The sequence below is a fragment of the Peromyscus maniculatus genome, chromosome 3 (assembly GCF_049852395.1).
Source record: "Peromyscus maniculatus bairdii isolate BWxNUB_F1_BW_parent chromosome 3, HU_Pman_BW_mat_3.1, whole genome shotgun sequence".
NCBI classification, from domain to species: domain Eukaryota; kingdom Metazoa; phylum Chordata; class Mammalia; order Rodentia; family Cricetidae; genus Peromyscus; species Peromyscus maniculatus.
The window spans coordinates 127,040,765-127,064,137 of NC_134854.1; the positions used below are offsets into that span (position 1 = coordinate 127,040,765).

Here is a 23,373-nt window from a genome sequence, read left to right on the forward strand (position 1 = left end):
CAAACAATGCTGATATGAACATAGCTGAGCAAGTGCTCTTGTGGTATGATTGAGCATTTCTTGGGTATATGCCCACATCACCAGTGAGGCTACCTGGAAAATGGGACCCCAAGAAAGACATGGAGAAATGGATGAGATCTACATGAACAGCCTGGACATGAGTGGGAGTAATGAAGGGCGAGGGTTGAGGGAAAGAGAGCGGGAGATCCTAGCTGGATCAAGAAAAGAGAGGGAGAACAAGGAATAGGAGACCATGGTAAATGAAGACCACATGAGAAAAGGAAGAAACAAAGAGCTAAAGAGGCCTACAGAAATCCACAAAGATACCCCCACAAAAGACTGCTGGCAATGGTCGAGAGACAGCCGGGACTGACATACTTTGGTGATGGGATGGCCAAACACCCTAATAGTTGTGCCATAAACCCATCCAAGGACTGAGGAATCTGGATGCAGACATCCACTGCTTGGCCCCCGGTGGAGTGCTGGGAGTCTAATTAGTGAGAAAGAGGAGGGTTTATATGAGTGAGAATTGTTAAAACCAAGGTTGGATAAAGCACAGGGACAAATAACCAAATGAATGGAAGCAGATGAACTATGAACCAAAGGGTGAGGGGCCCCCAACTGGATCAGGCCCTCTGAATAGGTGAGACAGTTGATTGGCTTGATCTGTTTGGGAGGCATCTAGGCAGTGGTACCAGGTCCTGGGCTCGTTGCATGAGTTAGCTGTTTGAAACCCGGGACTTATGCAGAGAAAGCTTGGCTCAATCTGGGAGGAGGGGACTGGACCTGCCTGGACTGAGTCTATCAGGTCGATCCCAGTCCTCGGGGGAGACCTTGCTCTGGAGGAGGTGGGAATGGGGGGTGTGCTGGGGGGAAGGGGAGGGGGGCAGGAAGGGAGAGAACAAGGGAATCTGTGGCTATTATGTAGAAATGAATAGTATTGTAAAATAAAAAAAATATATAAAAAACAGAAACAAAAACAAAAAAAATAAACAAAAAAAAGATATCTCTTTCTTTACTCTTCCCCTACATTCCACCCAAACCAGTCCAACATAATAAAGACCTCATGTTCCCATCCCTTAATCCCTCCATCCCCCCACCTAAAATTTACAGAGAGAGATCTCTTTTATTTCTCCCTCACAGGGAAATCCATGTGTCCCCCTCCCCTTGAGTCTTCCTTATCAGTTAGTTTCTTTGGGTCTGTGGATTGTAGCATGGTTATCCTTTGCTTTACACCTAGTATCCACTTATGACTGAGTCCATAACATGTTTGTCTTTCAGGGTCTGGGTTACCTCACTTAGAATGTTCTTTTTCTAGTTCCATCCATCTGCCTGTAAATTTCATGGTGTTATTTTTTTTACAGCTGTGTAATATTCCATTGTGTAAATGTACCACATTTTCTTTACCCATTCTTCAGTTGAGGGACATCTATGTTGTATCCAGGTTCTGGCTATTATGAACATAGTTGAGCAAGTGCCCTTGAGCATCCTTTGTGTTTATGCCCAAGATTGGTATAGCTGAGTTTTAGGTGGATTGATTCCTAATTTTCTGAAAAACCAGCATATTGATTTCCTTAATGGCTGTATAAGTTTGCATTTTTACCAGCAGTGGAGGAGTGTTCAGTTCCTTTATTCCACATCCTGTCCAATATAAGTTGTCATTGGTGTTTTTAACCTTAGCCATTCTGAGAGGTGTAAAATGGTGTCTCAGAGTCTTTTTGATTTCCATTTCCCTAATGACTAAAGACGTTGAACAATTCTTTAAGTATATTTTTGTCCATTTCAGATTCTTCTATTGAGAATTCTCTGTTTAGATGTGTACCCTATTTTAAAATAGGTTTCTTTGGCATTTTGATGTCTAGTTTCTTGAGTTCTTTATATATTTTGGAGATCAACCTTCTGTCAGATGTGGTGTTGGTGAAGATTGTTTCCAATTCTGTAGGCCACCATTTTGTCCTATTGACAATGTCCTTTGCCTTACATGAATGTTGCAGTTTCAGGAAATCCCTTTTAATGCTTGTGCTTCAGGTGTTGTACTCAGGAAGTTTGTCTCCCATGCCAACTCATTCAAGGCCACTTACCACTTTCTCTTCTATCAGGTTCAGTTTAATAGGGTTTATGTTGAGGTCTTTGATACAATTGAACTTGAGTTTTATGCAGGGCCATAGATATGAATTTATTTGCATTCTTCTAAATGCTGACATCCAGTTATGCCAGTACCATTTGTTGAAGGTTCTTTCTTTTTTCCAATGTATATTTTTACTTTTTTTGTCAAAAGTTTGGTGTTCATAGTTGCATGGATTTACATCAGGGTCTTCAGTTGGATTCCACTGATCCACCTGTCAATTTTTATGCCAGTTCTATGCTTTTTCATTACTATGGTAATAAAAACATATATAAAGCTTGAAGTTAGGCATGGTGATATCTGTGAAAATTCCTTTATTGTACTGGATTGTTATCATAGGTTTTCATATAAAGTTGAGTATTGTTCTTTTGAGGGCTGTAAAGAATTGTGTTGGGATTTTGATGAGGTTTGCATTGAAATTGTAGATTGCTTTTGGTAAGATTGCTATTTTTACTGTGTTAATTCTACTGATCCATGAGCATGGGAGTTCTTTCCATTTCCTGATATCTTTGTCACTTTATTTCTTCAAAGACTTAAAGTTCTTGTCATACAGATCTTTCACTTGTTTGGTTAGAGTTACCCCAAGATATTTTATGTTATTTGTGTGTTGTAAAGGGTGTTGTTTCCCTGATTCCCCTCTCAGCCTGTTTATCATTTGTATATAGGAGGGTTACAGATTTTTTTTGAGTTGATCTTGTATCCAACCATATCACTGAAGGTTTTCATCAGCTGTAGGAGATCCATGGTAGAATTTTGTGGGCCGTTTATATATAATGTCATATCATCTGCAAATAGTGAAAGGTTGACTTCTCTCTTTCCAAATTCTATCCCCTTGATCTCCTTTTGCTTTCTTATTGCTCTAGCTAGAAATTAGAGTACTGTGTTGAATAGATATGGAGAAAGTGGGCAGCCTTGGTTTGTTCCTGATTTTAATGGAGTTGCTTTGAGTTTCTCTCCAGTTAATTTGATGTTGGCTGCAGTATGTTGCTTTTATTACATTTAGATATGTTCCTTGTATTCTTGATCTGCCTAAGACCATTATTATGAAGGGGTGTTGGATTTTGTCAAAGACTTTTTCAGCATCTAATGTTTTTGACCCTATGTTTTTTTTCTTTCAGTTTGTTTATATGGTGGATTACACTGACAGATTTTCATATGTTGAACCACCCTTGCATCTCTGGGATGAAGCCTACTTGATCACTGTGGATGATTTTTTGATGTCATCTTGGATTTGCTTTATTTTATTGAATATTTTTTGTATCAATGTTCACGAGGGAAATTGGTCTGTAATTCTCTTTCTTTATTGCATCTTTGTGTGGTTGGGAATCTGGGTAACTAGCCTCATAAAAAGAATTTGGCAATTTTTTTCTGTTTGTATTGTGTGAAACAATTTGAGAAATATGGGTATTAGGTCTTCTTCAAAATTCTGGCAGAATTCTTTGCTGAAACTTTTTGTCCCTGGGATTATTTTGGTTGGGAGACTTTTAATGACTGCTATTTAATTGTTATCTCCTCTTGATTTAGTGTTGGTATGTGGTACCTATCAAGAAAATTGTCCATTTCTTTTAGATTTTCCAATTTTGTGGAGTACAAAATTGTGGAGTACAGGTTTTTGAAGTGTGGCCCAATGATTATCAGGATTTCCTCAGTGTCTGTTGTTATGTCCCGCTTTTCATTTCTGATTTTGTTAATTGGGATATTCTCTTTCTGCTGTTTAGTTAATTTGGATAAAGGTTTGTCTATCTTGTTGATTTTTTCAAAGAACCAACTCTTTGTTTCATTGATTTTTTTGTATTGTTCTCTTTGTTTCTGTTTTATTGATTTCAGTCCTGTGTTTGATTATTTCCTGCCACTTACTGCTCTTGGGTGAGTTTGCATCTTTTTTTCTGGAGCTTTCGGGTGTGCTTTTTAGTTGCTAGAGTGAGATTTCTCCAAATGCTTTATGTATGCACTTAGCACTATGAATTTGCCTTTTAGCACTGCTTTCATAGTGTTCTGTAAGCTTGGGTATGTTGTACATTCATTTTCATTGAATTCTAGTAAGTCTTTAATTTCTATTTTTATTTCTTCCTTGACCCAGTGGTTATTCAGTTGAGAGTTTTTCAGTTTCCATGAGTTTGTAGGCTTTCTGTAGTTTGTGTTGTTGTTGAAGTCTAACTTTAATCCATGGTGATCTGATAAGATACAGGGGGGTTATTACAAATTTTTGTATTGGTTGAGATTTGCTTGGTGACTTAGTATGTGGTCAGTTTTACAAAAGATGCTGAGAAGAAGGTATATTCTTTTGTGTGTGGGTGAAATGTTCTGTAGATATCTGTTAAGTCCATTTGAGTTATAACATCTATTAGCTCCATTATTTCTCTATTTTGTCTGGCAGACTTGACTATTGGTGAGAGTAGGGTGTTGAAGTCTCACGCTATTAATGTGTGGGATTTGATGAGTGATTTAAAGTTTTAGTAATGTTTCTTTTACAAATGTGTGTATTTGAGGCATAAATGTTAAGATTCAAGACTTATTTTTATGGATTTTTCCTGTGAAGAAAATTAAATGTCCTACTCCATCTCTTTTGATTAATTTTAATTTGAAGTCTATTTTGGTAGATATTGGGATAGCTACACTGGCTTGTTTCTTAGGTCCATTTGATTGGAAAACCTTTCCCAACCCTTTACTCTGAGGTAATGTCTGTTTTTGAAATTGAGGAGTGTTTATTATATGTAGCAGAAGTATGGATACTCTTCTTGTATCCATTCTGTTAGCCTGTGTCTTTTTATTGGTTAAGTACTTTGATATTAAGAGATATTAATGACCGGTGTTTGTTAATTCTTGTTATTTTTTTTTGGTATTGGTGATAGTGGTGTTGTTTGTGTGTGTGTGTGTGTGTGTGTGTGTGTGTGTGTGTGTGTGTGTGTGTATTTCCATTCTTTGGGTTTTGCTTGTGTGATGTTATCTATTGCCTTTGTTTTCATGGGTGTAGCTAACTTCTTTGGGTTGGAGTTTTCCTTCTAGTATTTTCTGTAGAGCTGGATTGTGGATAGGTATTGTTTAAATATGATTTTATACTGAAATATCTTGTTTTTTTCATCTATGGTGATTGAAAGTTTTGCTGGGTTTAGTAGCCTTGGCTGGAATCATGGTCTCTGGGTGTCTGCACAACCTCTGTCTAGGACTTTCATGCTTTTAGAGTTTCTATTGGGAAGTTGGGTGTAATTCTTATAGGTCTGCCTTTATATGTTACTTGGCCTTCTTTCCTTCCTTTAGTGTTTTGACTTTTATGTGGCAAATGCCCCCCTCCCCCTTTTTGACCCAATCTATTTGTTCTTCTACCTTTATGGGCATGTCCTTTTTTGTTTGGGAAAGTTTTCTGCTATGATTTTATTGAATATATTTTCTGTGCTTTTGAGCTGGGATTCTTCTTCTTCCATCCCTATCATTCTTAGGTTTGGTGTTTTCATGGTGTCCTGGATTTCCTGGATATTTTGTGTTAGGAGTTTTTCAGATTTAACATTTTCTTTGACTGATGACTATTTCCTCAGTTGTTTCTTCAATGCCTGAGATTCTTTTTTTTTTCTATCTCTTATATTCTGTTGGTGATGCTTGCTTTTCACTTACCCAGATTTTTCAGTTTTAGAATTCTATCATGTTTTGTTTTCTTCATTTCTTCTTTTTCCAATTTTCAAGTCTTAAACCATTTCCTTCAGGTGTTTGAATCTTTGTTCTTGGCTTTTTTGGGTATCTTCAAGAGATTTATTGATGTCCTCTGTAAGACAAATATCTAAACAGTCTTAGTAAATAAGAAACACAGAGCCAAATACAGAGGAAATAGCCAAAGAGATCAGAGTAATAGCCATGACTAGCTTTAGCTTACCACCAGCAGTAGCTTCCCCAGACAGAGCTTCTTCCTGTCTGACTTGTGTTTTTATTGCCTTTCTGTTCTGCTTTCTCATTGGCTCTCAGTTCAGCCACATGATTTCCTTATCATTGCCTGTCTATACAGACCTCCAGGTCTCTATGGTTGGTACTGGGATTAAAGGCTCATGTCACCACGCTTGGCTGTGTCCTTGACCACACAGAGACTCTGCTTGCTATGTGATCGGATTAAGGGCTTGTGCTACCAGCGCTGGACTTCTGCTTAATAGCTATTTGACCTCTGATCCCCAGGCAACTTTATTTATTAACATACAAATAAAATATCACATTTCATCACAAATAAAATATAACCAAAGTCTTCCAATTTTTTGTTTGTCATTTCCTTGATTTCTTTAGGGTAATTTTTCATTTATTCTTCAAGAACCTCTACCATCCTCATAATATTATTTTTACGTTTGTTTTCTTGTGCTTTACATGGGTAGGAATGTTCAAGCCTATTATAGGAATGAGTATTGATTCTTGTGTTTACTTTGTTGGAAGAGTGTTTTGTTCCTTTATTATCTGTTTCCTTTATTATCTTCTGGCCTGAATGGCCAAGGGTTCTGGTTATTTACAGGTCTTCAGGTCCAGTAGGGCTGTCTCAGCTGGGGTTTGTGAGGGTTTGGGTGCCTACATCCAGAATATCCTTCTGTTCTTTTGACCCTGTGCCTGTTCTTACAGCTGGTGTGGGGTTTGCTTGTGCCTATTGCAGAGTTGCAGAGGAGGGTGGGCCACAGCAATGATGATGGGTGAGGTTGGGCTGCAGAGTGGGTTTTGGGGGAACAGAGTCCAGTGGGTGGCAGCACTAGTGATGCAGCTTGCAGGCAGGTTTCTCACCTGCTGCCTGGCTCCTGGGGACTAACTAAATAGTGACTTCAAGGACAGTCTATGCTACATAGTGATTGTATGTCTCAAAAGCCAAATCAATTCATCAATTTATTAAATAAATAATTAATTGAATATGCAAAAGACAGATAGCATGTTGAGATAATAATAATAATGCCACATCATTATTAAACATTCATGTTGTATAGTCACTCCATAAATACATTTGTAAATGCAATAAGTGCCCTTGTATTCTTGGGGAACAATAGAGAAAACAAAGAGAGTCTTTCACCTCATGAATCTTTAAAAAATGTTAATAAAAATCACAACTATTAAGAAGTAGACAAATAGACAGCAGAAGATAGGGAATAGTAGATATTCTTACTACTTGTGTTTAGGTTAAAACAAGACTCGATTGATATTTTCAAAGAGAAATTAAGATATTAGAGAGGCACTTTGTGAAAAGAAAATTTAGGCAAATATATATGCCAAAGATCAATGGAGCAACTGCATCTGGCATGTTGGAGGAACAGGAGAAACATCAGTGTGGACAGAGGAGATCATTAATAGGAGTGTCAATGAAAATGAAGAATATTACTTTGAAACATTTTAGTGCCTTTAATTTAATTTTGTTTTGTTTTCTGAATGAGATCAGAATATGTTAAATTAAACTGAGAAGAGAGACCCACTTTCTGTGACTTTTATTTTTATTATTCTTCTGCAAGAAAAATATCATCAGTTAAACAGTGACCACAATATTGAGGTGAGAGATAATGGGCTTAGACCATTGATAGTGGTCAATACAAAATAACTCACTGTCTTCAATATGTGTGTAGAAAGGATAATTGAAATAATTTCCTAGAAATTTGGATGGAGATTGTATGAGAAAGTCCTTGGATTAAACAACTTGAAATTAGATGTTATTATTTAGTGGTATGAAGACACTAAAATGAGGTCAAGGATATAAAAGAAGCTAGGGAATATTAAGAATTGAGTTTTTTTATGTTATTATTTTTGAGAATTCCATATAGTATATATTATATATATATGAATTTTTTTATTCATTTTACCTACCAATCACAGATCCCCCTCTCTTCCCTCCTCCTTCCCCTCTAGCCTTCCCCCAACCAACCCCCCCATTCCCTCCTCCAACAAGGTAAGGCCTCCCAAGGGGAGTCACCAGAGCCTGGTACATTCAGTAGAGGCAGGCCCAAGCCCTTCCCCCTGCCTCAAGGCTGTGCAAAGTGTTCCATCATATGTAGTGCTCTCCAAAAAGCCAGTCAGGATCCATCCCTGGTGCATGAGAACTTCATACAGTGTATTTTGAATATATTCTTTTTCTCTCGAACAACTCTTCTTAGGTCCTCCCTCACTCTCTACCCATACAATTTCATGTTCTTTTTGTTTAGAAACCAATAAGCAAACAATCAAAACAAAAAAGCACACACACACACACACACACACACACACACACACACACACACACACACACACAAAATCATTTAGCCAACTACTTCTGACCATAAGGCCTGCCTTGGAGTATGGTTGACATATCCAGTGTCACTCCATTGAAGGAAACTTGGTTTCACTCTCTCAGAGCTATCAATTATAAACATATTCTTGTCTATGGGACTTTGTGCCCGTTTCACCTTCTCCATGCTGATATCTAGTCCATCTTAATCTTATGAGGGTCCTGTGCAGGCTTCTACAACTCTGAATTCATACATATATCAGCTCTGTTGTGTCTGGAAATTACTGTTTAGTCTAGTGTATGTTGACTGTCAAATGTTGAAGAAATCATGATGAGAACAAGATGTAATAATTAGTCAGGTAGGGTGTGGATTGCAAAGCAGCAGTTCAGAGAATGTTCTGGCTGGAGAACTGGAATGTTAAAGAGAGTTTTACTTTTTTTCTTTTTTTCCCTCTTAAGTGAGTACCTCTGCCTAAGTTTCTCCAATAAGTCCTTGAAAAAGCCTCCAGACCATCAATTCAATATTACCCTATTTCCTGGGACCACTCCCTCTTTCCAGGAGCTTTGTCCTCTCCCTCTTTCCCACTTAAGCTCTCACTTATGAATATAACACAGTGAGACATTTAACTAGGAAGCTGGAGTGAATGTCTAGGTAGCATGATCTGATTTAGAGAGATGAATTCACAACATGTCACGTAGAAATCAGATTTACTGTCACATAAATGGGTGAGATGATGAGTATCCAATATTGTCAGAGTAATTAGGGTTTCTATAACTGTAATAAAACACTATGACTAAAAGTAACTTGAGGAGGAGAGAGCTTATTCAGCTTACATATTCCTGAACAAGGTACACTGAGTGAAGTCAAGTTGGGAACTCAGGCGGTAACCTAGAGGCGGTAACTGAAGCGGAGGCCATGGAAGGATGAGTCTTACTAGCATGTTCCTCAAAGTGTGCTTAGCCGAGACCATAGTGTAGCATATCCTGCCTGGAGTGACATAGCCCACAGTGGGCTAGGCCCTTTGATATCAATTATTAGTCAAGAAAATGGACTAAAGCCTTGGCCAAAGGCTAATCGAGTGGGTGGCATTTTCTCAATTAAGGTTCCCTTTTTTCAAATGATTCTAGCTCGTGCCAACTTGAAAAAAAAATAACTAAGGCAACTGTGCATTTGGCACTGAGCAAAGTCAATTTTATATCTCAATTCATTGGACATTTTCAGGGAAAAATATCTCACTTTTATAACTTTAGTAATCATTTTTAAGTTGTTAATTTGGTCACAATTGTATATCTGGGACTCAAAGAGCCCTATAGAAGCATCAATTTATTTATATTTCTGCATGCCTTGGATGACTTTGTCCAGAGTATGAATTTAGTGTTACATAAAGTATAAAAAGGCATATGTAGATTTCACCAAGAGCAGTGCATTTGTGCTGCTTGAAATGCTTGAATGGTGGTGCTGCACCAAGATGCACATGGCTTTCGTCGCTCCTTATAACTGTCCAAAGTTCAATGTGGGAAGTCTCACTGTTGCTGTAATCCTTCTCTGGGAGAGACATAAAGCAGCATCACCCCCTCTTCTGAAGGACCCAGAGACAAATCCAGTTCCACAGAAGTTCATTTTGGAAAACAATTAATTTACTAGGGTTCCTTATAGAAGCTAGGGCAGAGGTTACTTACAGGGGTGAGGACATTACTCCACAGAATGGCTGCACCCAGAGAGCATTAACAATCAGGAAGGAGTTCTCCCTCAAAAGCTGCATAGTTTGAGAACTTGCTCTAATCCTCCTTGCCCTCTATATAGTCCAGTCCCTGCCCTTAGCCATTCGTAGCAGTTTCCAGTCATTAGGGAGCAGCTAGATGCTCAGGCACAAATCTCATGCCCCATTTCATAACTCAGCTCAGGATGTAAACTGTCATCCAGCCTCTTACAATGATCTTTTGCTAGGGAGCACAGCTAAACTCGGGAAGATGGTGGTTGTTTGACTTAGATATCAGTCATTCAGACACACCCATCCATATCCCAAGTGACTACCTCCTCTTTTATATTCCTTTCAGTTCTGGATAGATGTTTTTTTCTTGGTTTCAGACACATCAAATAAAGCTTTCATGGTATAGACTGCTATCATTATAGAACCCACCCAGATTTTCTCTACATAAGGATGATTCACGAGTTTTAAACATGTTTTCTTATAGAAAATTATAGACTAGGAGGATGGTGTAATGGCTTAAAGTGCTTGCTGTGTACCATCAAGACCTGAGTTTAGATCACCATCATCCACATAAAAAAACTTGGACATAGAGGCATGTCTGAAAACCCATTACGAGAAGGCAGAAACTAGCAGGTCTTGGGGGCTTTTGGCAAGCCAGTCTAGCCTAAATTAGAGCTCCATATTCAGTAGAGAGCAGGAAAAGAAGATACTCAATGTTCAACTCTGGCATCTATATGCACACCCACACATGTGTACACAAGCATCCACCACATGTCTACAGTAAAGAGAAAATAAGTTATAATTGCATAGGGCACTGTGAAAACATTGTGCATCATTCTTGACCACCAGATGCCACACAGGAGACACAATTACCATCATCTCCACATGGTATATAAATGAGAATGTATTTAGATCTTAATAGATACCTCTTAAATGAATTAAATCTTCCTTGATTGACAACATAGTGCCTAGCCTCTTCTCTGCATACTTCTATAGTGTATGGATACTGAGACACAAGAAAGCAAGTGTAATCCTTATACGTTTATATTCCTAAACTTCTCTTTCTTGGAATTGTAGTTTTCTCACAAGTGTTCAAAAACGGACCATGTTTTCACTTCTTCTCTAGGTAGAGCTTGCAGTGGACCATCAATCCTAGAAATATCTGGAACTTAGCCATAATGGGTACTCAAGGGACCTTTATGGGGTTGTTTGCAAGTCCCAGAGAATTCCCTTTCCATGGTTCCGGAAAATAGGTGTGTAAATCAGAAGAGATTTAATAAAACCTCGGTTCCCAAACAGCATTTGGAGACCACATAGGTGCTCAAACAGGGATAGATGACAACCATATCAGGCCATTTTCAGTATTGCATCATAACCTTGCCCTGCACAGCATCAAGTACTTCAGCACAATAAAGGAATTATTATGCTATGGGTAGATCTTTGCCATTGAGCTAATGTACCCATAATTTACTACCCTAGAGCTTGACAGCTTAATTCGAAAGGACTATGTAAGGTTTGTAGTATTGTAATAAAGTCTGATCATTTCAGAATATCTGAAGCAAGAGAGATTATCCATTAAATATGAATATTTCAGCTTTTTATATATTTTATTTTTATATAATATTTTTATATAATAATTTATTTTTTCACTTCAAGAAACATGGAACCAATTTTGAGATCTGGTCTGCAGTCCTATGAAGTTTTGGGGGTGGGAAGGTCAATATTTATTGCTTTGATTTCTTTCATCAAAGACAGTTTCCACTAATAAAAATCACAGTCCATGTGATTGTTTTGCTTGCGTATATATTTTTGTCTTTGTATTTTAATTATCATGGTACTATGTTAAGGCTGCCAAATATGTCAAAAACACAATTGTCCCCTGGGGAAATTGGATTGGTGGTACGCTTAAGAGAGCAGCAGATAGTTTTCAGTTGCTTACTGTGGAACTGCCATTTCTAATAATAATAGAATTGTAGAGGATGGTGGTAATGAAAAACTACAATGATGCTCCAGAAAGGACCAATTATCATTCTGTACTAATGTTACTGCTGAATCATCATAAGAAGGATGCATTACCACCATTAATAACAGAAAAATGTCATAGAGGGTGGAGAGAGTATTTAAAAATCCAATGGCTTCAAACTAAGTGTCTCATGAATTATACATTTAATTAAGAAAAGCCAAATGCGAAGGTTTTAAACTTCTAACTTGGAAGGTCTATTTTTTTCTTTCCCCATTAAAAATATACAAATTAAGTCCCAGCTGTGGCTGATGATGAAACTCACAGAAATGATGCTCCCTTTGCAAGTTAGCTGTAGGGATGGATGAGCAAAGACAGTCCACAGGGGAAGAGACCAGGGCAGAGGAGAACAGTGATAGCTGGAAGAATTTGGAGCTTTATGTGTTGTGACATTACAGCTCAAGTCTATAAACAAATGTGTAAGCTATCATATATGTAGGGTGACTGACAAATAGGATATTTCATAAAGTTACAAAATTGGCAATTTTTTTTATCTACGTATCTACAGATGTACTCTACCTCTGCTGGCTCTTATTTACACCATGTGCTGAATAGACTGTCTTGCAAATACTGGCTAGGAGTGATTCAGCATATTTGGTATAAATAAATACATATACTGGCAGGATGTCACACTTTGGGTCAGGCTAGGGAAAACATAGTAGTATACATGCCACCTTGTATGATACTTACAGAACTCAGAGACTATTACTCTCTGCTCCTCCAACTTCAAAACACACATGGAATGTATAACTCAAATCTCATTTTACCTAGTTTTTGTGGTACTTGGAACTATGGTTTAATCCCAGGGTATTGTACATACTAGTTGAGCATTTTACTAACTGAACTACATCCCCACCTCCAGTATACAGACATTTTAGTGCCACAGCTTTTTGCTGTTGTTTATTCTTGAGATTATAATTAATTATAGTGTTTCTGCCTTCCATTTCTTCTCTCCAAACCCTCCCATATATCACTCCCTACTCTGCTCAAATTCATGAACATCTTTTATTCATTCATTGTTATTGCATGCATATGTATACTGTATACATTGTTTTCCCTAAATATGATCTTTTGTGTCCATACACTGTTACTTGTATATGTTTTCTGGGCTTCCTGGAAAAGGAAAACTAATTGGTATGCTCTTCCCTTGGAAAGGCCACTTCACCTTTCCAAGCTTTACTCAATTGCCTGTATTTTTTCTTGTAGAGTCATGAACCCACGGGCTTTTCTTTATCAGTTTACCATGTTCATTGGAGTTATCCTCGTTCAACTCACATTCTGATGTCATGTTAATAAGGCTCATTTTATGGGAGATAAAAAGAGTTAGTCATGACTTGATATACTTAACATCCCATGAGGGTTAGCAATAAACCAAATGACTGATGAAACTGCCTTCTTATGAAGTTATTTTTAGGATGTTTGGACGTTATAGAATAAATGGTGGTGATAAAGTAGGTGAGGAACAGTAAGTACCTTTTAACTTTGAACCTGAGTTGGGTTGGATACACATGGATCATGGAGGTTTGGAAAGTAGTCTGAGGTCCTGGCAGGAGAATCAAGAAGATAATTGTAGAAGAGTCAAAAGACAATTTTAAGGAAAGAGCAAGGGATTAGGCTTCTGAAGGACTTAGGTTTGATTTATATTCCTTATACATAACAACCTGATTCTGAAATTTAACTCTGTACTGGAGTCTCCAGCATCCTTTTCCATATAATGGGCATGTTAGTAATAATCAGTTAGCTTTATAAGACAGTTGATGGAAGGATGAAATTAGGGTACCCTTAACATTTCCTTAATCCTCTCTATATATTTTCTCATTCTTCCAACAGTTTTTAAATATTCTCTTATTGAAGAAGGATACTATACTCATCAGAGAAAATGGGAAAGTTTGAGTAGTTGAGATAAAAATGAATTCACTGCAAGGGAGAGAAGAAAATTACAGGCTAAGGTCCTAAGATTATAGGTTGATGAATACAAAGATTTCTCGGGCACTAGCAGCAACCTGTAATTTTTGTGAAGTGGAAAGGGTTATGTTGCTTTCAGAAAGCTAACTCTTGTTTCTTTGCTCAAAAAGGCCTTGAATTAGAATCCCTAAACTGACACATGGCACTAGAAATTTGCTCAAGATTGTCTTTATTTCAGAAAAAAAAGTGAAAAAGATAAGAGTCAGAGAGAACAGTTGAATCTGAACTCCATCTTTTTCTTCTTTTTATGTTGAAGAAAAATTTACTATCAAGTGAAAATTTTAGTTTCAAACTAAAATCTTTGTGTATCTCTTTGGTGGAGACAGAGCAATGGATACAGAAGTGAGGCAGAAAGGGACATCAGTAAAGGAACTTGGAAGAAACCATAGTGAATGTGGACAGGTCCCAATAGGGATTTGCAAAAGAAAATGAAGTTTCAATAGCTGAGAACAAAACAGTAAATTCAAGGAATTATTTTGATAATGATAACTGAGCTGCATTCATGCATGCATGACCAGGAAATATCAGCTGTTGCTGGGCCAAGAGAACCAATGAGAGAACAGAACAGAAGAGGCATATAAACGTGAGTATACAGGAAGAAGCTCTTTTTGGAAGCTGTGGAGTTGGTAAGGTGAGGTTTGTCCTATTCCTCTGATCTTTCTCTTGGGATTTAACCCAAATTTCTGGCTCCATGCTTTTTATTTATTAAGACTGTTTAGAAATTTGTCTACAATCAACTCCTAGGGAGATGAAAATACTGAGGGTAAAGTAGCACATGGGTTACCACCCATGAGATGCAAACATAAATCTTTTTATTCATTTATTTTGCAGCTTACATAGTCATGATCATCCATGCTGTCTCTGATCATTTTTAATGACAGAAACAGTTCATCTTTACCTTAGAAATCAACCCTCTTAGCTCTCATGTTTACTAGCAACTTTCCATGACTGTCATGAGCACAGGTGGTACTCTACTCATAAGAAGCAAAAGTTTCTTTTGCTTCATGGCTTTGGATGTTGCTACCCTTGACCTCTGGGTTCTCAGGCTATAGACAGTAGAAGAGCAGTGGATCATGTGGACGTATGTGAAGTAAAGGTTCTCACCATATAGCTGGGGAAGAAAAAAAACAATGTGGTGATATTTTATATGTGCACCCCAATAAAGTTTATCTGGGGATCAGAGGAAAAAACCAGCCACTATATTAAACATAGAGGTCAGGCAGTGGTAGTACACACCTTTAATCCTAGCATTTGCGAGGCAGAGATTCATCTGGATCTCTGTGAGTTCAAGGCCACACTGGGAACAGAGCCAGGCATGGTGATACATGCCTTTAATCCCAGAGATAGTTAACCATAGAGGTCTGGAGGTCTGTATAGACAGAAAGGAAGTGATAGAGCAGGGCAGAAAGAGGAAGTGATGAAGCTGGGCAAAGAGAGGAAGGAAGATGGCAGGGTACAGAAAGGTATACAGATGTGAGTTTATGGGAAATCTCTCTCTAGAGGCTGAGGAATTGGTAAGGCGAGGTTGGCTGTGGCTTGTTCTATTCCTCTGATCTCTCAGTTTCCCTCCAATATCTGACTCTGATTTTTTTGTCTTTTTTCCCCATTTTTCTTCATTAAGAAATTTTCTACTCACTCTACATACCACATACAGATCCTCCCTCTCCCTCCCATTTCCCAGCCCTCCTTCCCCAAGCCACCCCACATCCCCACATCCCCCAAATCAAGGTCTCCCATGGGGACTCAGCAGAGCCCGGCACACTGTGGCTCCATTTTTTTTTTTTAATTAATAAAACTGTTTAGCAATTCCACTTACAAAACAAGGGAAGCAAAGGCACTGGTTTACTATTGTCACTCTTATAGCACGCCACCCAAACTGCATTAGTCTCACATTAAGCTCGAATTAAGTTTTAAAGTTTCCACCATCTCTCAACCGTGATAGGCTGGAAAATCAAGCATTTAATGCATTCCAGATTCAAGCTACAACATTGGTCTTAGTTACATCAAGGGCCCCCCAACCTCCTGAAACATTCAACTATTGGAATTCTGTCACCGGTCTGCTAGCCAACTGAAAGGAGCCTTTTGGTCCAAGAGGCGGGGTTTTCATTGGGAATGGAGGTGACCCAAAGAAAAGGTGGGGCTGAGGATACTTGGGCCTTTCCATGGAGGTACAAGCTGAGGCTGTAGCAGCTGATGACTCAGTTCAGATTCACTATTTTGTGTTGTGATATTTGTGCACGGATTTTGAATGATAATAAATGGTAAAGAAATCTTTTGACATCCTTTATTTTTCAACAGCCTCAATTTCCTCTTGTTCTTCTGTGGTTCAGAAGGCCTTTGCTTAGACCTCGTGTACGCCATAGCCCTCAAAAGTATGGAGATGGGTTTAATCTTCCCATATTTTTGTCCTTAGCTCAAAATATAGGGTTTTCTATGCTACGTTCACTTGTGACATACTCTCAGCCCTTGGCTACATTTTGTCCTCTGTCCCTTGATACACTTGAAATTGATCAATCTTTACTCATTAAAGTCTGCTATAAATACAACTTGAAAGTTCAGTTACAAAGTGCCCCAGAACTTGTTAAAAATGCAGATTGCATGATATATCAATGGAATAGAATGAAATCAAGCAATAGAAGCTGAATTACTAATCTGTGCTTTTACAAATTTTCGCAATGCTTTTCACTGCATATTAGGTTGAGAACTAATTCCTGATGAAGATGTAATACTCTATTCTGAGCAGTTCAGAATAAGAGTGTTGTTATCTTTCATGTCATCAGTCTTTTTTTTTTTTTTAAATCAATTGATGCTCATTCTCCTGTTCAGCTCTATTTTCTCCTTGTTCTGATTCTCAGTTCCATTTCAACACAGGACATGCTAATTTAAACCCAGTATGGTAGAAACATTATATAGCTAGTAAAAAATTCTGTATTTTCTACCCATCACTGGGAAAACTACTACATAAAATTAGAAATTTGTGTAGACATGTGTTAACATGAGTTCTTACACTCAAATGCATAATTTTCAGCAGATTAATATACTGACATTTCATATGTTTTTCACTTAACATTGTAGCTTGTGTTTTTTTTTCTATTGGTTGTAAGATTACTTGTCTAAGGTCCATGTCATGCAGAAGTGGCATTTTTGTTGCTCTTGCTTTTAATCATAGCTTCATCTCATATCTTCACTGCTGAGACAAACGCCTGACATTTGTTTGCACAGATGACTTTGTTTCATTAATACTTAAGATGTTTAGCTTGTGGATTGCTGTTAAAAAGATTTCTTTTGTTCTTCCTTGCTATTTATGGTCTTTCTCTTGGCAGACACTTTATTTTTCATTTTCTTGTCTTTCATTTCTTCCTCTGTTATCTCAGTTTGTCTTCTTTCCTTAATGATTCCCTAAGTATGCTATTTTTGGTGTGTGTGTGTGTATGTGTGTGTGTGTGTGTGTGTGTGTGTGTGTGTGTGTGTGAGAGAGAGAGAGAGAGAGAGAGAGAGAGAGAGAGAGAGAGAGCTTTTTATATTTATGTTGCTGTGATAGAATAACCTGAGAAAAAGCATCTTAGGAGAAAAAAAAGTTTATTTTAACTCACATTTCTAGAGGGGATACCATGTGTCATTTTGAGAGAAGCATTTCAGCAGGACCTTGAGGGCAGTTTGATAGTCAGGAAGCAAGGAGATAGATAGAGAGAATATATACTTCATACTCACTTGTTTACTTGCTTACTGACTTGATTTCTTGGCTGTTATACAGTTCAGCACATTCTGTTTAGGAAATACTCCCATCTTCAGTGGGCTTGACCATCTCTATCAACTAACTTAAGAGGATTTCTCAGCTTCCCTAAGAAATGCCCACAGGCCAAAACAGTGTAGACAATTCCTATTTGAAACCATCTTTCAGTTGATTTTACATTGTCCCAATTTGAGAACTAAGGCTAGCCACCATCACAGTGATCTTAGTAGAGGAAATAACAGAATTGCAACATTTCTTCATTCCCATTTCAGGTGGAGTTTGCACCATGCAGATATTATTTAATTTACAATCACTGTTTATTTGTACTCCCTCTCCCATATTTGAGAGTTCAAGGACAGTGTAGTTATCAAAGAATATTTCAGAAGATCTTCCAGCTGAGGAAGAGTGGGACAATATATGGTGTCTTGATTCTACATCAGGGTTTAACACAAATGTAGACCATTCATATGATGCAAGACCTCTCTCTGGACAAGAGGCTACTGGGTGCATTAACTTCTCTTGGGACACCCTGACTTTCTTGTGTGTGAATATCTATTCACATGAAGATATTTTTTTTTTACCTAACTATAGACTCCTCCCACCACTCCAGTATTACAGACTTATTTCTCTTATTGGGAAATCTCATCATAATCAAATATATTTTTCCATTTTCTTGAATAGAGTTCTCTACACATTTCTCACAGCACTCTTAATTTCATAGATTCATGAAACTTTAATCTAATATTTGTGTAGACTGAGACTTATAGTCATAATAAAAATATGACAGCATATTGTGTGTGTGTGTGTGTGTGTGTGTGTGTGTGTGTGTGTGTGTGTACTATGAAATAACCAGCACTCTCTTCTGTCGAGATGTCAAGCTGCCTGGAACTGGGATACATTTTCTTTTCTTTTATTTATTTATTTATTTATTTATTTATTTATTTATTTATTTATTTATTTATTTATCTGTCTATCTATCTATCTATCTATTTATCTATTTATTTATTTTATAATTTAATTCAATTTTACATATCAGCCATGGATTCATCTGTCCTCCCTCCTCCCTCCCCCGTCCCACCTTTCCCCCAGCCCACCCTCAATTCTCATCTCCTCCAGGGCAAAGACCCCCCCAGGGGATTCAGTTCAACCTGGTAGATTCAGTCCAGGCAGGTCCAGTCCCCTCCTCCCAGGCTGAGCGAAGTGTCCCTGCATAAGCCCCAGGTTCCAAACAGCCAGCTCATGCGCTATGGACAGGTCCTGGTCCCACTGCCTGGATGCCTCCCAAACAGTTCAAGCTAATCAACTGTCTCACTTATCCAGAGGACCTGATCCAGTTGGGGGCTCCTCAGCTATTGGTTCATAGTTTGATTATTTCCATTAGTTTGGCTATTTGTCCCTGTGCTTTTTCCAATCTTGGTCTCAACAATTCTGGTTCATACAATCCCTCCTCTTTCTCACCAATTGAACTCCTGGAGCTCCACCTGGGGCCTGGCAGTGGATCTCTGCATCTGCTTCCCTCAGTCATTGGATGAGATTTCTAGCATGACAGTTAGGGTGTTTGGCCATCCTATCACCAGAGTAGGTCAGTTTGGGCTTTCTCTCGACCATTGCCCTTAGTCTATTGTGGAGGTATCTTTGTGGATTTCTGTGGACCTCTCTAGCACTTTGCTTCTTCCTATTCCCATGTGGTCTTCATTTATTATGGCCTTTTATTCCTTGTTCTCCCTCTCTTTTCTTGATTCAGCTGGGATCTCCTGCTCCCTAAGCTCTCTTTCCCTTGAATCTTGCCCTTCATTATCCCCACTCACGTCCAGGTTGTTCATGTAGATTCCATCCACTTCTCAGCCATTGAGCGATCCCTGTTTCTTTTCCCATTCTATAGTCTTGTTGACTGTATCCTTTGCTCTACAAAAACTTCTCAGTTTCAAGTGGTCCCATTGATTGATTGTTTCTCTCAGTGTCTGTGCTACTGGTGTTATATTTAGGAAGTGATCTCCTATGCCAATGTGTTCAAGACTACTTCCTACTTTCTCTTCTAGCAGGTTCAGAGTAACTGGATTTATGTTGAGGTCTTTGATCCACTTGGACTTAAGTTTTGTGCATGGTGACAGATATGGATATATTTACAGCCTTCTACACATTGACATCCAGTTGTGTTAGCACCATTTGTTGAAGATGCTTTCTTTTTTCCATTGTACACTTTTGGCTTCTTTGTCAAAAAGCATATGTTCATAGGTGTGAGGGTTAATGTCCGGGTCTTCAATTCGATTCCATTGGTCCACATGTCGGTTTTTATGCCAGTACCAAGCTGTTTTTATTACTGTAACTCTATAGTAGAGCTTGAGGTCAGGGATCATGATGCCTCCAGAGGTTGTTTTATTGTACAGGATTCTTTTGGCTATCCTGGGATATATATATATATATATATATATATATATATATATGCCTTAAAGTTCACATCTAATAACTTATCTATGAAAATGAAAATGAACATAGACAGTCACAATAATTATTTAACTCTAATCAATGATGACATCAGACTGTAAACACTTCATAAACTCATCAACAACAAGGTGATATATTTATAAATTGTATTATAACTTAGCAATAAATGGAATGGGTGGATAGTATGGTAATATAAGTGAATGTTTAAAATATAAAATAAAACAAGCATAATCTCAAATATACATCTAGAGTTCATCTTCATTAAGTATAAACAATGACAAAGGTAATCTAATAATTTAAACCAGATAGTGGTTCCCATAATCCAAGACTAACCTGATAAGAGCAGGAAACCATTTCTAAAAGATGACAATCATTTATATTTAAGATTGTGTTCTCTATATGTATATAATATTTATATTTCATTAAATCGAACACTTAAAATCTAAGTTTTTAAATTTTATTCATTAAATATTTATTTATGTAATTCATCTTTACATATAAACAGGTCCAAGAGATGTTAAATGATTGATGATTAAGTCATGCAGTGCCTTCTGTCTTTTACCTTGAACTTCTTGCTTTTGCTTCTTGTTTGGTATGTTTACCTACTTGTCCATTGCTCAGACAGTTATCCTTCATAATGTCAATATGCAGTTCTGAAATGCCTCCTCTGGACACACTTGGTTGGAACACACTTATCTTGTGTTCTAACATCATTCCTGTTGCTGTTATAATATACTCAGATAAATACAAAACAATATAGGAGAGTGTATTGGTCAGGGTTCTCTACAATAACAGAACTTATAGAATGAATTTCTTTCTACATATAGAACGGGTGTTTATTAGAATTACTTACATGCTGTACATGCTATGGTCTAGCTACTCCAGCAATGATTGCCTATATACATAAGATCTAAGAATTCAGTAGTTTTTTGGTCCGTGAGGCTGAATCAGGATACTTTGGTCTAATATACGATACAGTAGCCTCTATTGCCAGTGAAGGAATGGACTTGCTAGGTAGGTGAGAGCATGCAGCAAAAGAGCCAAAGCTTCCTTCTTCCATGCCCTTATATATAGGTGTAGTCATATTGTGTAGTCCAGATTAGAGGTGGGTTTTCCCAGATCAAAATATTTAGATTAAAGGTGTGTCTTTTCTCCTCCAAGAACCAGATTAGAAGTGGATCTTCCTACTTCAAATTAAGCAAAAATCCCTCCTGGGTATGCCACTCCATTTTTGGATTTTAGTTATTTTTTCGATGTAGTCAAGTTGAAAACCAAGAGTAGCCATCATAGGGAAGAAAGTTGATGATAAGTTACCATTCCTCAGTAAGGAGAAGTCAAGATAGAAACCCATGACAGCTCTCATGCTATGTCCACACATAGACGAAAGCACAGAGAGACTGTATGGATATTGCTGACTTGCTGCTGCTCAGTGACCTTCACCTGGTCTTAGACACCCAGCCTATGTAATGATGTTACCCACAGTGGGCTGTGTGAGATAGCAATTAATCTCCCACATGGATGCCAGCAAGCTAACCTTATCTAGATAAGTCCTCAGTTGAGACTCTCCTCCCAGGTCATTCTAAGGTGTGGCAAGCTGACATTTAAAACTAACCATCTCATCTAGGTTTCTTATAATATCTCTGTCTAAAGTATGCTCTTTCATGTTGGGATGCTCTGCACTCCTGGCTATTAGCCATAACTGCTGGACCTTCGTAAGGCACATGTTTTGTTTTACTACAAAGTCTTAAAACTATTACAGAAATTTACCCATCAATTGTATCCCATTCACAGGATGAACTCAAGATCTAGAGTACTGAAACTTAAAAGTTTTTAATTAAAAATTTTAACTACAAATCTTAAATGTGCTTAATCCTTTTGAAAACATCTTGCAAAACACTGCTTTGAAATGAGCAGTATTGATGAATTACTATGGCCCTTTTAACCAGCAATGCTCTCTATATTCTGTAGATTTTCCTAAAAAAATCACCTATATTTTTCTCTAAATATCTTATCATTGTATACTTAATCAAAGAAAACAGTCAAGGAGAGGGAATTTGTATCTCCCAAACTGAGGTATATGTGAATATAGGGAATATTCTATTTACTCTGCCCAAATAGCTATAAATTAGACCTATATAGGCAGACTTTTATTATAATGATTAAACAAAAGGCAGAATTTGTAGATAAGAATGATTGTAGTAAAGATAATGCATGTTTTTCTGTTTTTCAGATTTATCATATGCCTGGACCTTCAATGATAACCCTTTGTATGTTCAAGAGGACAAGAGACGATTTGTATCACAAGACACAGGAAACTTGTATATTGCCAAAGTAGAGCCCTCTGATGTGGGGAATTACACTTGCTTCATCACAAACAAAGAGGCCCATAGAAGTGTCCAAGGACCACCTACTCCTTTAGTACAGCGCACTGATGGTAAGACCATGAGTTATCTTCAGACTCCACATTGGGACTCTGACATTGTGGGGAGGTCTTCAGGGACTTTTGCTTTCTTCTTGTAATTGGAGCCAAATCATTGGAGATTAGATTAAATTCATAAGCACGATGGAGATGAGATATTACTAAAATCAAAAAGAATTCTGTAGTTCTATACCCACATGGTGCAATTTACACGTTTCTGGGTATACTGTGCCATTTCATTTTGACACCAGAAGAGCTTGTCTTCTCATTGCTTAAGGACTGGTGCATAAAAATTATGTTTGTCTAGAGGGACTTGGCGTGTGTGTATGTGTGCATGTGGATGCTGCCAAATTTTCATACTTGAATTGATGAACACATTTTGCAACCTCTCTTATTGTCCACTTTCTTTTCTATCCTTGTCATTATTTTGCTACTGTTGTTGTTCATTCTTTATTTACCTGGGTGGCAAAATGGAAAAGTAAAAATATTGTGCCAAAGGAAAGAAAAGCAGAGAATGATGGAGTGGAAGATTCGTGTTAAATCGTGTCTCCAAGGAACGGGACACAGATTGGTCTCTGAAGAGTTTCATACCTTAGTCAAGCCAGAGCTGGTGCAAGATTTAGAGAGCTAGGAAGTCAACTAAGTGGAAAAATCCTCTAGTTGATTCTCTAATTAAATGTTCACAGTAGGGCATGTAAAGAAAAAAATCTCTTAGTTAATTTTATTATCAGACTTTGAACTTGAAAGGCTGT

The 23,373-nt window shown here is 37.7% G+C and overlaps 1 protein-coding gene across 6 annotated transcripts in view; it reads left to right on the top strand.

Moving 5' to 3' along the window:
- Cntn6 (contactin 6) overlaps positions 1–23,373 on the top strand; it is a 346,717-nt gene that overhangs the window by 209,897 nt on the left and 113,447 nt on the right. For all 6 annotated transcript variants that reach the window (XM_076567479.1, XM_076567480.1, XM_076567484.1 and 3 more), the window contains one exon: positions 22,433–22,636. In XM_076567479.1, coding sequence (XP_076423594.1) covers positions 22,433–22,636 — 204 coding nt within the window. The remainder of the gene's footprint in view (positions 1–22,432; positions 22,637–23,373) is intronic.